The following is a 17,213-nucleotide window of genomic DNA, read 5'->3' as shown; positions in this document are numbered from 1 at the left end:
ATGTAAATAAATTCTTGTGGATTTAACCAAAGACATGAGGATAAAGTACTAGTCTGGGGAAATGAGAAAAGAAGATGATAATTGAGCTCCACCTCAAATGAAGGGAGGAATTCAATGAAACAGCAATGAGGGACCTCTTTCTAGGTGTAAGGGTTGCTCAACTCAAAGGCAAGGACAGAGGAAATGAAATTGTCCGAGTTAAAAACAGGAAAAAGGCCAGTCTGACTGATCAGAGTAGAGCAAATGGAGTAGTGTATAATAAGGCTGGATACAAATGTTAGAGCCAAGTCATAAGGAGCTTTGAAAGCCACACAGAAGAGTTGATGTTTTTTCCCTAGTAGTAGACTTTATGGACTCAGGGAGTGACGGCCAGATCTACACTTTGCCAACTAGGCAGAGGACTGGAATGGAGGGGGCAGATGACAGAAGCAGGGAGCTTAATTAGAAGCCAATGCATGAGTCTAGTTCAGGGGTGTCAAAATCAGAAAGAAATGGGGGTCACTGAACTAGGCATAAGAATCCCTGCAGGTCACATATTGCCTTAAAAAACCACATACATACGCACATTTTTAATTAATACAGCAACACAATAAAATCAGTTAGGAACTATGTTTTCATCTGTTTTGGACTTTATTTGGGGGTATTATGGGCTATATGTGGGCTATGTGTTTAAAACTTCTGGTCTAAGCAAGAGATGATGAGGACCCTCACTAAGGTGGTGGCTAAAGAGAAGCTGGATGTGAATGATGTTGTGTAGGTAAAAAAGACATGATCTGGCAACTGATGGGTTATGTGGAAGAAGGGAGGATGTGAAGCTGAGAATAAAGAAGCTATCATTCTTTCAGGCTCTGAATGATAGCTTCTTTAACAAAAATAGTTTGGAAGAGAGATAGAGGTTTTGGGGGGGAAAACCCTAAATTCTATTTTAGACATGCCAAGACTGAGATGTCTTCAGGATACCCAGTTTCAAAGGCCCATCAAGCAGTTGCTGATAATGGACTGAAAAGCTAAGAAGTGAGAATGGTGTTGGATATATATAGGATTTGTGAGTAATCAAGTGAAATCAACTAGCACTTATTAAGTGTCCACTATGTGCTAGCAATGTGCTAAATGGCAAAGAAACAAAGACAAAAGAGAAACAATCCCTCCCCACAAGGATCTTTTAAAGCATTTAAAGAAAGAAGAGGGCCTATAAGAGAGTTTTGAGGAATACCTACAGTGAGGGGTGGTACAATATAGATGATGTGCCAGCAACAGAGAGAAGGAAGGACTGGAAACCCATCAAATACTTTGATATCATATCTACTGAATTTTCTCTTCTTTGGACAATACCTCCTTGATCCCTCAAACAATCCTTATGTGACAAAGATTTGAAGTGATTCATTATTCTGGTTGCCTTACTCTGGATACAAAATGTTGCACTGCTTTTAAAAAAAAAATACTTTTCTTGCTCTATTTAGGAGTAAAATGAAAAAATAGAATAAAACAAAACTTTCAGGAAGATATTTTAATAACTGGTTACCCTCCTTCAATTATTTTGAACAAGGAATGTGGGAATTCTGATGCTAATAATCACATAGTGAGAATATTCAGGTCACTCACTATTTTTAAAAAACTCGAGTCTCAGGGTTCCTAAGGTAGTAAGGTAAATAAAGAGACATCTCTATGGGAATTAATATTATTATGATCTTAAAGAACACAGAAAATGAAGAAGTGGAAATATCTTCAAGTTTTTCTAAATAATACTATAAAAAAAGAGCCAAGTAAAATTCTAAAGGAAGACTAAAGTTTTCTGTTAAGAACAGAGAATATTAATACAGAATAATTGTGCTATTTAAAGAGGAAATACTTTCAATAAAATAAAATCAGTGACATTTTATGTTTATGAAAAATGGCCTCAATTTCTAGACTTCCTTCCTTAAAGAAAGTAAAAGGAGGTCCATTAACATAGGTAAATCAGGGAAAACTAATATCTTCGAGAACAATTGAATCTAAAAATCTTGAACCACCTGCCTGACTAAAGCATCTATTATGTTCAATAACCAAGCTTTTCAATTAAAACTTCACAACTAATATAAGGGCAGATATATTTCCAACATAGAACTACTGTCAAGGAAAAGTGGTTGAAAATCATATCAAACCCAGAACTACAAAAGGAAGAATTGGGTAAAAAAGATTTGTAGTTAGCACATATGAACAAACTCAACAGCAGGCCTTGATGGCAACCAAAGTTCCCTTTATCCTTTTTCATATGTAAGCTAAAATCTCACTAATTGAGAGCATAACTAGAGAGTGACAGTATTCCTAAGGGAGACTGGCCCATTACTATTCTGGCTAAGATGAAAACCATGTTCTCCTTCAATTCTAAAGCATTATTCAGTTTCCATTCTTTCTTCAGTTGTTATTAAAGACAGAAAGTGGACTCCTGCTTAGTATAATACTGATGCAATTCATCAATCTCTTCTTTCAATGAGTGAGGTTTAAATATTATATATTGAGAAATATAGACAAGTAAGAATGAGTGGCACACATATGGAAAAAGAAAAGCTAGTTTGGAAAGGAAATATTTAACTAAAATGAACCCAAAGCTGCCAAGTTTTAAGAGAAGTGGCAGTAAATCTTTTGGTTTCTATGGTAGTGGATAAATGACTCATGTTTTATGTTTCAGCCTAAAAGGCATTTTATATATATTCATATGTGTGTATGTATATAGATCTTTATATATACACATCCACACCTAAACATTTGCCAGTTCTGAAGTCCTCTCTTTAACAAATACAAGCTGATGTGATTTACATTTTTATTTCTTAAGGCTAAGAAGTAAAATATTATCAGTAGATTTCCCCAAACATCAATCTTCATTTCTATTTTCTGTAGTAAAGCATTATACTTTCGTTAGTACACAAAAAGGGAAGTTATTAGTCATATATGGGAGGAGAAAATATGTTGTGCAAAAAACATCTGGAGCAGTAACACTGTGGCTTTTAATATTTCATGGAAGTCAGTATCTCATGGACCACTTTTTTCACAGTGATTTTTTATTTCTTCATGCAATCACTCTGAACTAATACCAAATTACATTGGCTATCATAAACCAGAGAACCAGAGTTCTCTGGATGAAGCTCCAGAACAACAAGTGATTTGTAGCTTTTAAACTGTATTAAGATTGGAGCAAACAATAATTATCATTCATGAAATAGACATATCATCACTCATTGCAGGGGTTCCGAAAATATTTCTTGAACAAATCTACAAACCAGATAAAATGTTAAGAGTTAAGGAAATTTATTTCTGCACTAAAACTTTTTCAGCACCCTATTCAATAGCTAGATTTATATAAAAAGGATTTTATGACTTGGGTACTTCCTTTTTCAGTACAACAAGTATTTTTGATACTAGAAACGTAATGAAATAAAGGGCTGAGACTGTAGCATTTGCATTTCAAATAAGAAAGACTACAAATATACATAATAATAGAAAGAGAAATATGAAAAGTGAAATCTTAACAGAAAAGGAATGTCTTAGAAAAATGACTGCTATAGTTCCCAAAAGAATTTGCCTATTGAAAGGTGGCAAACTTAGGCTGGACACAAACACATATATATGTACCTCATGAGAAATTTCTCAATTCTTAACCCACTTGAATTCTTGTACCCTAAATGTGACTGCCAGGACATGTTTTTCAAAATCATACCTTCCATTTTAGAATCAATACTGTGTACTGGTTCCAAAGCAGAAGAGTGGTAAAGACAAGACAATGTAAGTTAAGTGGTTTGCTCAGTATCATACAGCCAGGAAATGTCAAATTTGAACTCAGGACCTTCCATTTCTAAGCCTGGCACTCAATCCACTGAACCACCCAGCTACCCCCTTGCCAGAACATTTTAAAAGAAAAGAACATGGTGAAGTGGTCAGTTTAATTTTCATTTTTAAAGCTATAAACTCTCCTTAGTAGGTAGTGTCAGTAGATCTGTTAAGGACCTTGCCAGTGTTTACTCAATAAATCTAGTCAATCCAGGTATTCAAATTAAGATTGTATTAGACTAAGATGAGCTTTGGCAAACTGTCTCATTAGATCAACCTCCAGGTCTGAAGGACTAAATCAACCAAAGACTTAAGGATTACAGATACTCTGGGTTGGTCTCAGTTCTCTCAATGGGTTCAGAACATTTTACAGTAGGTGTTATGACAAACAGCTCAGTATCAAACCCACTAAAAAGTTACCTGAATTTCTGGGGTTTAAGAAGGAAGAAGGGAGGGCAAAGAGAGAAAGGACAGAAGTACTTAATTAAGAACCTTCTTTGTATCAGATACCGTCTAAGCACTTTACAAATACTATTCTCATCTGATCCTCACAACACCAGGAGGTAGATAATATTGTCTTTATTTTATCACTGAGGAACCTGAGGCAGGAAAAGATTAAGTAACTTGCCCATGATCACGCAGAGGCTGGATATGACTCAGGTCAGCCTGGCTACATATCCAGCACTCTACTGCACCACATGTTAATTAAAAAGAACAAGCTTGGCCCCAAAGAAGAGAATTAGAAGATAACTCATCTGCTATTCTGTAGGAGTGGTGGGTCCATACCAAATAGGACATTGTTGTCTTGACTGATATTATGGAATTTTAAATTTTCTTCCTCTTTTTCTTTTCCCTTTTATAATTCTTTGATATAAGGAAAAATCTAGCAATACAAAAACAGATATTTAAAAATATGTGTACATATACATATACATATATACATACACATATATCAGTATTGGATATTCAATGAGTTAAATGGTAACTTTATTTTCTACACTGAATTCTTCACAGGTTGGTGGGAAGGAGTAGGGCTTAGAGATGAAGAAACAAAAGTACACCAGAGAAAACTGTCACAATATGGGAAGAGGAAAGGGAACAAAAGAGATTCCATTGTCATTCACAAAGGAAATCAAGTTGATGGCTCTGGCTTTGGTGCTCAAGGGCCTCTTCAGAGAGAATCTAAAATTTCTCTAGTAGGTATGCTATTTGCATCTTCCATCCCCTCATAAAATACCCTGGACGAGGCATCCCCCAAATTTTCTTACATTTTTCTCTAAGAAATTCATGATTAGATAGGCTAGCAGAATTTGTTCTTCAAAGCTGCCCAGGGTTTTGAAATTGTCATGGATCTAGTGTAAAATACAATTTTGTGCTTCCAATTATTTAGGGACCCCATTCAGCATACAAATAATGTAAAATAAGAAATGTATCTTATGTTTTATTAGAGCTATTGTCATAGGACATGTTCTTACTTATCTTAAAAAAACAAACAAACAACCCAACATTCTGGCATCTTAAGGAAATTCAGTGAGTAATCCTGATTCCCCCAATATTGCTCACTCTTCCCCTTCCTCCTCTTGCCTGGTCATGGACACAGATAAGACTTCTGTAATCTTCCAACCCATCTGACTTTCCTTCTACCCTCATGTTTTTCCTCTGCATGACTGTGTCCCACGTTGAGAAAAACAACTCTAATACTTAGTGAAACTTCTTCATTTTTCTTTCCCACACTCTTTTTCTACTGCTAATTCCAATACTTCTGTGGTCTTGCTAACAGCTTAAAAATAAACAACTAAAAACCACTAACAATTTTCATTGGAATTACCTGGGAAAATGTGGTAAAATATGGAATCTTTTACCAAAATTTTCAAGTATGAACTTAATTCTTAGGTTACAGACCCATGTCACTCTTGAGTTTGTGTTGTATAGCAAGACTCCACTTACAGCAGTAAAAAAGTAATACATGATAAAATTTGACAGGGTTTATGACATACTTTGCAAACCTTGAAGTGCTATGTAAAAGCTAGTCATTCTTATGACACAACCATGCAACTTCTTCATTGTTATTCCTTAGAAATTAAAGATTTTCATTCATTATTCAGAGTTCTAAATTTTAGTTGTCTGGAAAACTGATTGCATATATTCAAGTCTACTTGGTGTTCAGGTTAAAATCCAGTGCTTCTAGATTTGTAATAGTTTGTAATAGCATCTAGATTGGTAATCATTTGAATCAGATTTGAATTGAAAGTTTATAGGGAAGGTTAATTTATTATATAGGGTGGTTCTCTTGTGAGGGATATATGGGGAAACTTCAGTAATATAAAAACAAAAGATATAAATAAAATGTATCTTTTAAAAGCTGATAGGTAAAAAGTATGAAAACAAATTGGAAAATTTTATGCAAAGGTGGAAATAATTTCAGATATTCTATTTTTTCTATAATAGCTTTATAGGCAAGAAAATCATTAAAAGAAAATTAAACACTTACCAGTCCACTTGTGGCTACAACCCAAATGTGGGTACCAGAGGTTAAAAGCTATAAAAGAAAAAAAGTACTAATATTAAAAGAAATGCAACTGTATATTATAAATCTACTTTTTAAAGGTCTAATTTTAATGTAATGACAACTGGTTTCAATGAATATGTGCTACATCAGAAAGCAATAAACAAACTAATGAATTACTGTCTTAATTATTGATTTTAAATCATTTCTGAGGCTTCAGAAAGACCTTATTCTTTGAATCTAGCATAAGAAAGTGCTGGTTGGGCCTAGGTCTCTTCTCTAAAGTACAAGATATAGGGGGCAGGGAGCAGCTGGGTAGCTCAGTGGATTGAGAGCTAGCCCTAGAGATGGGAGGTCCTAGGTTCAAATCTGGCCTCAGACACTTCCCAGCTATGTGACCCTGGGCAAGTCACTTGACCCCCATTGCCTAGCCCTTACCACTCTTCTGCCTTGGAGCCAATACACAGTATTGACTCCAAGACGGAAGGTAAGGGTTTAAAAAAAAAAAAGGTATAGGGGGCAGCTAGGTGGCTCAGTGTATTGAGAGCGAGGCCTAGAGACAAGAGGTGATATGTAATAGGGGGAAGAGGAAGGGAAAGCAAGGGAAGAAGGTAGTTATAAGAATTACCCATAGTAAAAAGAGTCAGAATCTAAAAACCAAGAGACTTCCATTCTGGGGGCAGCTGAGTGGTCAAGAGATTAAGAGTCAGACCCAGAGATGGGAGGTCCTGGGTTCAAATCTGGCCTCAGACACTTCCTAGCTTTGTGACTCTGGGCAAGTCATTTAACCCCCACTGCCTAGCCCTCATCACCCTTCTGCCTTAGAACCAATACACGGTATTTATTCTAAGATGTAAGGTAAGGATTTAAAAAAAGTAGAAGATGTATATAAAATTCTAACTTATTAATGAAAACAAATGCAAACTTTTATTTATGCATGGGCACTAGTAGTTTTAATTAAAGTAAAACACTTAAAAAATAATTAGCTAAGACAGCTAGGTGGCTCAGTAGATTGGGAGTTAGGCCTGGAAATGGAAAAATCCTGGGTTCAAATCTGGCCTCAGACACTTCCTAGCTGTGTGACCATGGGCAATTCACTTAAACTGAATTGTCAAGTCTTTAGCACTCTTCCTCCTTGGAACCAATACTTAGTATTGATTCCAAGATGAAAGGTCAGAATTCAAATAAAAAAATAAAGTGGTAGAAAGCCGGGCCTAGAGATGGGAGGACCTGTGATCAACAAAATCTGGTCTCAGACACTTCATTGTATGACCCTGCACAAGTCATTTAACCCCATTTGCCTAGAATTTATCACTCTTCTCCCTTGGAACCAATGCTCAGTACTGATTCTAAGACAGAAGATAAGGATTTAAAAATAACCCCAAAAAAGTAATTATCTTTGTCTACCAAACTATAAATTAGTGAAATAGCTAATTGTTGTCTATTGCCATGATTAAGTAGTATTTGGTCTTAAGTCATAACATACTTATTATATAATATAGCTAATTCATATAATTTTCCTCCCTTTTCTACTTGTATTTACATTCTAAAATGAGCAAGGTGAGATAATGCATTGAGGTGCTTGAGTGCTATCTAATGACAGCACTTCAGTATTTTCCAAGATTTTTATCCTTAATTTCTGAGGAACAGTGGCAAAATAAATTGGAATCAAGGTCTCACAATTCCTTCATTTATTTTATACTTTGTGTTTCCAAAAGTTTCTATCTATTAAAAAAAACTGCAATGAGAATTCCCAGTATGGGAAATAGGAAAGAAGAGAATCTATAACTTAAAAGTTGGTATTTACATTTAGGATTTCCTCTTCACTTCAAGTTGCCTGGTGGGATCTTAACCACCTTTGATTTAAGAGAAAAAAGATCCAGGAAATGCTTGAGAGCAGTTTCACCCACTACTAACATTACCCTAGATCACACAAATCTCAGAGGCCTTGGAAATCATCTTAGTCCAGAGGCATATGGAAAGTAAAACAAGTTAAAGTATTAGAAGACAAAGAGTGAGAGATATCAAAGTAGAGTGAGAAAAGTGGTTATTTTAAAAAATACATCTCAATTGGTCTTTCACTTTTATATTACCTAAATTTCTCCCAGTATTCCTCTCCTCCTCCCTAGAAGAGTGACTATTAACTAGCTTTTTCTCGTCTCTATCTGCCAGCTAGGAGCAAGCAGTTGGCAAAAAGTTTAATATAATCCCTTCTCTGATCCGCCAAGGAAGGACAAGACTGTTCAGTTTTTATAAGTTTTCTGATAGCAAAGTTTTTGTTTCAAAGGGAAAAAAAGTGGTATGTGCATTTGAGAATTATCCAGGAAAAATATTTTTATAGGCTTCCTTCTCAAATATATTAAGAAAAGAGCACATACAAAATATAAAGGATAGATGCAAAAAGGTGGATTTGATAATTCTATCAGAAGCATTTATTATCTACCTAGGATAGTGATAATGAACCTTTTAGAGACTGAGTGCCCAAATGTGAGCCCTGCCTTACTCCAGACAGGGGAGGGAGGAAGTGCTCCCATTGAGCTTCTGGGCAGAGGGGTGGATCATGTGAGAAATGTCCTCAGCTGAGATGAAAAATGGGAGGGAAGCATCCCTCTCTGGCACATGTGCCATAGGTTTGCCAGCACGGCCCTAGGATATACAAGGCATCATATTACATAGCTTTGATTTGCTATACTGACCTATTTATTCCTTCAGAATTTCACATTTTTAATGTTTAAATTTTAAGGTATTTCTACTCAGATTGTTCATCTAATCAGACTGAAAGCTCCTTGATACCAGGGCCATATCTAATACTTCTTTTGTATTTTCTTAAGTGCCTACAATAAGTCTTCCCACACAATTAATACTTTGTGTTTGTTAATTTAATTTTAGATAGAAATACTCTAGATCCTATACATGTGCTACTATAATCCTTCTTTTGATTTCTTATTAAGTTTTTATATATAAAAGTGAGTCTTAAATGCAAATAGGCATTTTCAAAGCATATTTATATACAATTTTATTTTAATAATATTTTTATCCAATTTAAAAACTGTATAAAATATATAAACTATATAAAAATACCTTATGATTTTCTAAGCTAACATGAATTTGGGTGAATTTCAGCCACATAACTTGAGTTTTGTTGTTTTGTTTTGTTTTTCAAAACCCTTACCTTCCATGTTAGAATCAATACTGTGTATTGGTTCCAAGGGAGAAGAGCACAGGCAATGGGGGTGTAAGTGTCTTGTCCAGGCTCACACAGTTAGGAAGTGTTAGAATCCAGATTTTGGACATCCAGACTCTAGGCCTGGCTTTCTGATTTCACGATTATTCTCTATTACAACCTGCTTTTGTTGCTTCTTAACTTTTAGTCATTCTCCTGTTTGTTAATAAATACTTCAATATTAAAACAGAAAGAGGAAAGTAGCGTGGTTTAATGGAATAAATAGTGGACTAGAGCTTCACCATTAGCTAGCTATTTGAATGCAAGTAGGCCATTTTTCTTTGGGCCTAAGTTCCTTTATCAGGAAAATGAGAGCCATCCTAGGATGAATGCTAAAGTCTCTTACATATCATCAAATCAAATTTCCTTATTCTATAGCTAACTATGTAAACTGAGGCTCACCCAGAGGTGTTAAGCTACTTTCCCACAAGAACACAATGGACAGTGGCAGATGTGGGTGAAGCCATCCAACTTGGGTTTGATTAAGTCTTGTCTTCTTTCCAGCATTATGATTTCATGCCTAAATATAATGTATCATTGCCTTTTGTTTCATCAGTGCATTTTCTCTTCCTCTGACTTCCTAAAGCTCTTCTCATTGCTTTTTTAACATTTATCAAACTGTCTTGTATTTTAACTATGGTTTTTCATAGAATAGAGTACATGTAAAGATGCAGTGTGGTCAGGGAATAAAAGTGCTGTATTTAGTGAGAGACTGGATATGAATACCTTTTCCATCTTTTAATATCCATATATATCTTCATATAGAAAGTATCTTTATGGGCCTCAGTTTCATCATCTGTTAAATGAGAGAACCATGACCTTTAAGGTTTCTTTGAGTTCTAAATGGATGATCCCTGGATCATCTTCTAAACTATGAACTAAACTATGAACTCCTTGAGGGCAGGGCCCATACCTTAAATTCCCTTTTCTTCTATATTATTCTATATTCAGTCTAGTATCCTTATTTAACAGTTATTCAATAAATATATTTTTACTGACTATGTGATCAATAATGCATTTGGTGAAATCACAGGGGATATAAAGGGAGAATGAACTTTCCTTAATGCTTGTGGAAATATACGCGCAGGATTTGTGATTTTTGTCAACAAAGAGAATCTCTTCCATGACTGCTTCCTTTGCAAAGGTTTCAATAAGCCAGACACGCAGAAACTAAATCCCTTGGTAAGTGTCATATAGATAGTCAAGTCAAAGGGAAAATTTGAACCCAGATCTTTATGACTTTAAAAACAAGAATCTATCCACTATGTCACACCACCTTCTATATGCTTAATGTTAAAATACTGAAGTACATAACTCCTTAGTATGAATTTTATATTTACTCCACCCTGCTAAGTCTTTAGAATTCTAGCAACCAAGAATGTATACACCCCCACTTAAGGATTAACTGTAGGGGAGGATGGTCTGTGACCTGTGTGTGCTAGCAAGTGACAAATCAGAAGCAACCGACTGACCCCCTGGGCTATCCTAAGCTAAGTTTAAGCCGCCACTGGTACATGTGAGACACAGGAAGTGATGTAAAGAAATGCCTTTATATTTTGTATCACTTCCTGTGAGGGGAGCTTTTGCAGACTTGGGTGGTAAAACTTGACTTGGAGGAGCTCTGAAGCATGGGTCCTGAAACTGCTTCCCTTAGGCGACCGCAGGGTGAGTGTTAAGGCTGACTTTCCTTTCCCTTGACCCTTCTGAAGGTTCCAGCCTCCAAGGAGGTCCCTCATCTTAGAGGAGGCCTCCTCCCTGGAAGCTGAACTAGATTTAATCTTCTGGGAAGGCCCCTTGGCTGAGAGGCCTCTGAACTCTCTCTGACTCAGGACAGGTTGGAGTAGATCTTTACCCCTTTCCCTCTTTCTCCTTCTTAATTTCTTCCTTCTATTGTAAATAAACCACCATAAAATTCCATTCTGACTTGAGTATTTCATTGGGATTTAGAATTTAAATCCCTGGCAACCACTAAATAATATAGTCAGTCTCAACCCAAAATTTTACCTTTAACATTAGGAATATAACTAAAATAACTCTTTAATCAATTATGGTTATTTTTCCAGAATGAATAAGAGAGAATCTTCACAAGAAAAGGGCTGAAGTCCAGAAACCAAAGGCAGTAAATGTGTATATTATATGATACATTATATGATATGTGTGTGCATACATAAACATATATACATATAATACATGAAACATAAGAAAAAATTAATAAATGAGTGAATATATTTCTTTCTGATTAGATTTCTAAAATTTTAAATTAATTTTGCATGGGAAAGCAGAACTTTTATTAGCTACACAAGAATGTTAGGAAAGCTAAAAAAGGAGTTAATCCATAGAGGTGAAGAGTTGCAGAGTAAGTTGTGAAAAATGGCAAGAGAAGGTCTATGAAGATGACAGATAAAGCCCAACAGTGACTCTGGAAGAAGATTAAATAGAAAGATGGGCCCTTTTAAGTGACATTAGTCACAAATCTGGGGTAAGGGGGGAAAGAAAATTATAAACATTAACTTCAAGTTGAAAAGTCAAAGTTATACATGGTATCAAAAGGCAATACAGAAAAAATTAATTTTAGATGATCAAAGAGGCCTAAGAAAAAAGAGAAGGGATAAGAACAGAAAACTGGAACCATTCTAAAATTAAGCTATTTTAGACTAAAAGGGTTGATGGCGATAACAACCTTTTAAATGGACTAGCTCAAACTCCTCAAAGGTAAATGTCAAGCCATGACCAATATATTTTCTGTAATTGATTAATGAAGTCATTGTGTATGGAAGACCCCTTTATTAATTAATTAAGTCATATAAGGGGGGGAAATGACTTGTACACAGTAGGCATTTAATGTTTGCAAATGAAGTTTAGAATTTAGATGAGTTTTCTAAAGTACTCCAAAAGACATTTAAATTTAAAGATAATACACACAAAAAGTGAGTGGACATAAGAGATGTGTTGGCTGAAGTTATGCAGTTTGCAAAGTAATCTGAGAAATCTGAAAGCTCAAATTGGTAAAAAAAAAAAATCTGTGTGAGACTGCAACATTGTGGGATGATCAAATGTAACTGATTTTGCTTCTAAAAGTAATTCAATGATCCAGGACAAATTCTGAGGAATTTATGAGAAAGAACACTAACCACATCTAGAGAAAGAACTGTAGGAGTAGAAATCCAGAAGAAAACATGTCATTTATCACTTGTTCAAATGAGTACATCATGATTTAGGGTTTTGGTTTTAAAGGATTGCTCTTTTAAAAAAAAGTTAATAATATGGAAATGTGTTCAAGTGATAATATATATTATTGCTTGTCAACTTCAGGAGAGGGGAGGGATGAGTGAAGGGAGAAAACATGAATCATGTAACTGTGGAAAAAAAAATTTTTAATCTGTGTTCCTCATGGAAAACTTTCTTCTGGACATCAAATTTGATAGTATTTGACATATTGATGTGCTATAAAGTAAAAATATTTTCCTTAAGTATCAATGTATATAATCCAGTTACAGTGAAAACTGTTCTCAGAATTGCCACCAGAATTAAAGGTTTCTAGTGTCTATTAGGCTTTGATGTAGTTTTTCAATAACTTTTCCTCTAAAAAATCTAATGTGGCTAATAAGGCCAAAGTTATGAGGAAGGGGAAAGATAAATATGAAATAAGATCTGATTAAAATAAAATGAACAAAAAATACATACTGTACCTGTAGCCCCAATATATAAATCAATGTCTTGTTTGTGATGGAAAACTGGCCCAGAATTTGTGTCACTTGAACTCTTGGAATGGAGCAGTAAAATGGTACAAACAGAGCAAATACAGGCCCGAGACTATGAAAACAAACAAAAATGTGATTACCATGTTGAAAAAAAAGAAGAGAACTGACATTACTTTTTTGCCAGATCATTAACATCTCAATTTCTAAAAAACATTATAAACATGATAATTTTTCTAAAGTTATTTTAAGAGACTAATTTCCTAAACTTAAAATTTATATTTCTATTTTAAATGTCATCTTTTATGTGTATATAAATTTTCATATATGTACAAGCCCCCCAAGTAACTATATTTTAATTAGAAAGTAATAAATGGCTTCAAAAATAGCATTTTAGTGAAGGATAATGAATAGTCACCAAGTATGATGATAATTATTTTCATTAAGATAAGGGAAAATAAATATTTCAAATTTTCTTTTGTGGTAGTTAACATCCACAATAATTTAATCTCAAAAAGATCAGTGCTTCTAAGTGGGACAAACCCAATGGCCTGCTTAAAGTATGGTAAAGCAATGTGACTGTGGCACTATGAGCTCACTTCACCACTGCTCTTTTGATATATTTTCTACTTGTCCCACGGTTTCTCGCATTAATTCAAATAAAATATTGTTGCACCAAGACAAGCAAAGTAGAAAACTCCCTCCTCATCTTTTACATCTTAGCCTCATGAATTTTATGCACTGATGTATAAATGAAAGAAATGCAGTTTGTAAAAACTGTGTGTTCCAAGGCAATGACCTGAATATGTTAAAAGGCAAAGACACTGAGAAAAATACACCACTCAAGATCCTATTTGAAAAAAAAAAAGAACTAGGTTATTACTCAACTCAACAGACCAGGTGCACAACTCATTGCTAAAGAAATGAATCGGCAGCTCAAAAAAATGTACCTAAAATTACTAGGAAAAAACATGAAATGATACAAACAAATTTGAGTTCAGAAGGGCATCTAGATAATTACCAAGCTTTCTACTTCAACTGATAGCACATAACTTTTTCCTCTGACAAAGATGATGTAAAATGCAATATAGACAATATGATTGTAATATCACATATAGCCACCTAATTTAACCCTCCTAAACCATGTCTAACACCTTTGTCTGACTATATAGCATTCTCTGTTAAAATCATATTTGGGTAGCTAGAAGTGCTAAAGAGAAATGAAATTTCCTCATCCACATGGAAGGAATCCTCACTAAGAGAAATCACAAAAGTATACATAAAGACTATCTTTGAAAAGTTAAAATCTAATAAAAGACGTCTATCAAATACAACTGAGTATATAGACCATAAAAAATAAACAGCCAATTGAAGCTTCACAGATACAAAAAACCTTGTTCTTAATAGTTAGCAAAATCATGGGAGAGCCTAAGAGGCTTACTTAGGAAGAAAGTCATCATAGAGAAGATGAGTCAGACACTTTTTAAGAGGAGATGGGTGGCAGCTCAGCCTAAAAGAAGGGTAAGGTCATTTTAGGGACAGAGTCTGTTTTATTTTTCACCTTCATATCCCCTAGAGACTGGTATGGCACCTTGTACACAGCAGGCACTTAATATGTTCATTGAATTTTACTGAATTCAGGAAAAATACCTTAAGAATTAGGAATAAGAAGTGAGTTGTTTTTGAGAAATAGAAAATGGGTTTAGGTGGTTTGAGAGGGGAAGAATCCATGGAAGAAAAGACTGAAAGAAGAACAGAGAAACAGTGTGAAAGGAGGCAATAAATGTCTGTGAATTTTAATTTGACATAAAAGGTAACTGGAGTCACTTTAGGCTTCTAAGAGGTGAAAGAAATGATCAAAATTATGCTTAGGAAAGACTCAATATTGTTTAGAAAATTCTGGATAATGCAGACCCAGAACATTTCATTTTTTTCCTGGGTGCACTACTTGGAACTTCTCCGACTTTCCCACAAGCCCCAGGAAGTTCATTACTGGGAAAATCTCATCACCTTTTGCAAGATCAGCCTTGATATTCTATCTTATCACTTTCATCTGACCCTCTGATTGGAGGCTGAAACTATGGATTCAAGGTTCCCATTTAAAGGAGGGAGCTAAGCCCTGAACATCTCATTTCTTGCCTGGCTATGTTACAATGGAATTTCCCTTATGTTCCCCAGCTAACCCCTCCTTTTCAGAGCTATTCTTTTGTGTGCTTCCTCCTTTAGATTACAATTTAAAGAGAATATCTTTTTGCCACAATTGTATCTTCAGTGCTATAGTTTTAAATGTCCAAAAGTACTGTGAACAATGACATTAAAGTTCTATTTTTATAAACCAATTCCACCTGAAATTTCCTACAACAGAATCTATCTTCTGAGGAACTTACTTTAAAATGGTTCTTTTCTGACGTACAATGGCAAATTAGTCACCAGATTGTGACTTTATTCACTTAACAGTTAAGTGAGATTAATTTTTGAGGCTGTATTTCAGATGCAATCTAAACATACTGATAGAAACCTTAAAGACCAAAATTCATGTCATATACCTCATTATGAGAAGTTTAAGATGATAATGATTGCAAATTTTTAAATGACTGAATTCCAAATACCATATATGAATATAACTATAGACCACATAGTACTTAACAACAAAAAGGCATTTAAAAATTTGAGGCCAATTGTTTTCCCAGAGAGAAAATTTTATAAAATGCCACATTTTCCACTATTTCCTTATCTTATTTAGCAATAGCAATGTATATAACATATACATTATATATATACAATACTATATAATATAAACAGTCATTCTCTTTGATCTTATCCCTCTGTTTACTATCACTTAGTAAGCTTTCTTTCTCAGAGGTTGAATCAATCCATATTTATCATTCAATCAAGATTCTGGTAACTTCCCTGCAGACCACCAAGATACTGTTTCCTTCTTTATGGAGCCTGGCTCACTGTCTTTCTCTCCTTTCCAACTCTTGCCCTTAGACTTCAGTATACATACTGATACTTCCTCAAATACCCTAACCTCCCAATCCCCGACTTGGTTATTCCCTTGATGGCCTACCCTAAACTTTATCCCACCACAGCTACACACAGATGGTCGTACTTCTGATCTTGCCATCATCCAGAATGTTCTACATGCATGCTTATCAAATCTGAAATCCTTATTATTCTACCTTACCATCTGCTTTTCAAGTCCTGAGTTCTTCCCAGACTATCTATCACTACTCAACCAAAACCTTAAAATTCACACTAGACTAAATTAACTAAGAATCCAATGAGGAACTATAAAGTAAGTTACTTTTTAACCTAGAACATCACAAAAAGTCAGATAATAGGAAAGGGCTAAAACAGTCACCAGTGCAAGGTAGCTTCCCAATACAACCAGAAATGGGATCCATGTAACCAATAAAACTTTATGAAGGAGGTGGCAGAGTGGAGGCCTCCCCTAAGAAAGCCCCAGGGTGGGGAATAGTAGCGGGGAGAGTTGCAACATTCACCTGGAACAGCTCTAAGGTCTCTAATAAACTGTCCTGTGATGCCAGAGAAGGTTCTAAATAAACATCCATGCATTCTGAACCTCAAAGATCTAGTGAATCTAATCCCAGGAAAGGAAGATTAGCTCAAAAGTTCAGGGGATCTGGAGCATGTAGGGATGAATCATACCACATAGTGTCTCTGGAGATCGGCCCTGATCAAAAGACCTAATTCAGGAATTAAAACTGGAAAAGTGATGCAAAGAAAACATCTATTATGAAAAATTACTGCAAATCTATCTACCTACTGCCAAAAAGAATCAAATATCTCTATAACAACAGCAAGCAGACTCAAAAGAAAAAAAAATGGATTTGCTGTGAAAACTTCAAGTAAAAAGGAAAACTTCAAGGAATGTTGGACAAAATTCTAAGTTTCTACACCAAAGGGAAAAAACCAACACTATTTAAACAACCAAAAAGAAGCAGTTAAGAACCAAGAA

At 35.0% G+C, this 17,213-nt stretch overlaps 1 protein-coding gene across 1 annotated transcript in view; it reads right to left on the bottom strand.

The window, feature by feature from the left end:
- UBAC2 (UBA domain containing 2) overlaps positions 1-17,213 on the bottom strand; it is a 326,804-nt gene that overhangs the window by 164,244 nt on the left and 145,347 nt on the right. The window contains exons 5-6 of the mRNA XM_007501351.3: positions 13,223-13,346; positions 6,296-6,343 (exon numbers count right to left, since the gene is read on the bottom strand). Coding sequence (XP_007501413.1) covers positions 6,296-6,343; positions 13,223-13,346 — 172 coding nt within the window. The remainder of the gene's footprint in view (positions 1-6,295; positions 6,344-13,222; positions 13,347-17,213) is intronic.

Source organism: Monodelphis domestica, chromosome 8 (genome assembly GCF_027887165.1).
Source record: "Monodelphis domestica isolate mMonDom1 chromosome 8, mMonDom1.pri, whole genome shotgun sequence".
Taxonomy (NCBI): Eukaryota; Metazoa; Chordata; class Mammalia; order Didelphimorphia; family Didelphidae; genus Monodelphis; species Monodelphis domestica.
This window is presented reverse-complemented; position numbering and strand designations above follow the sequence as displayed.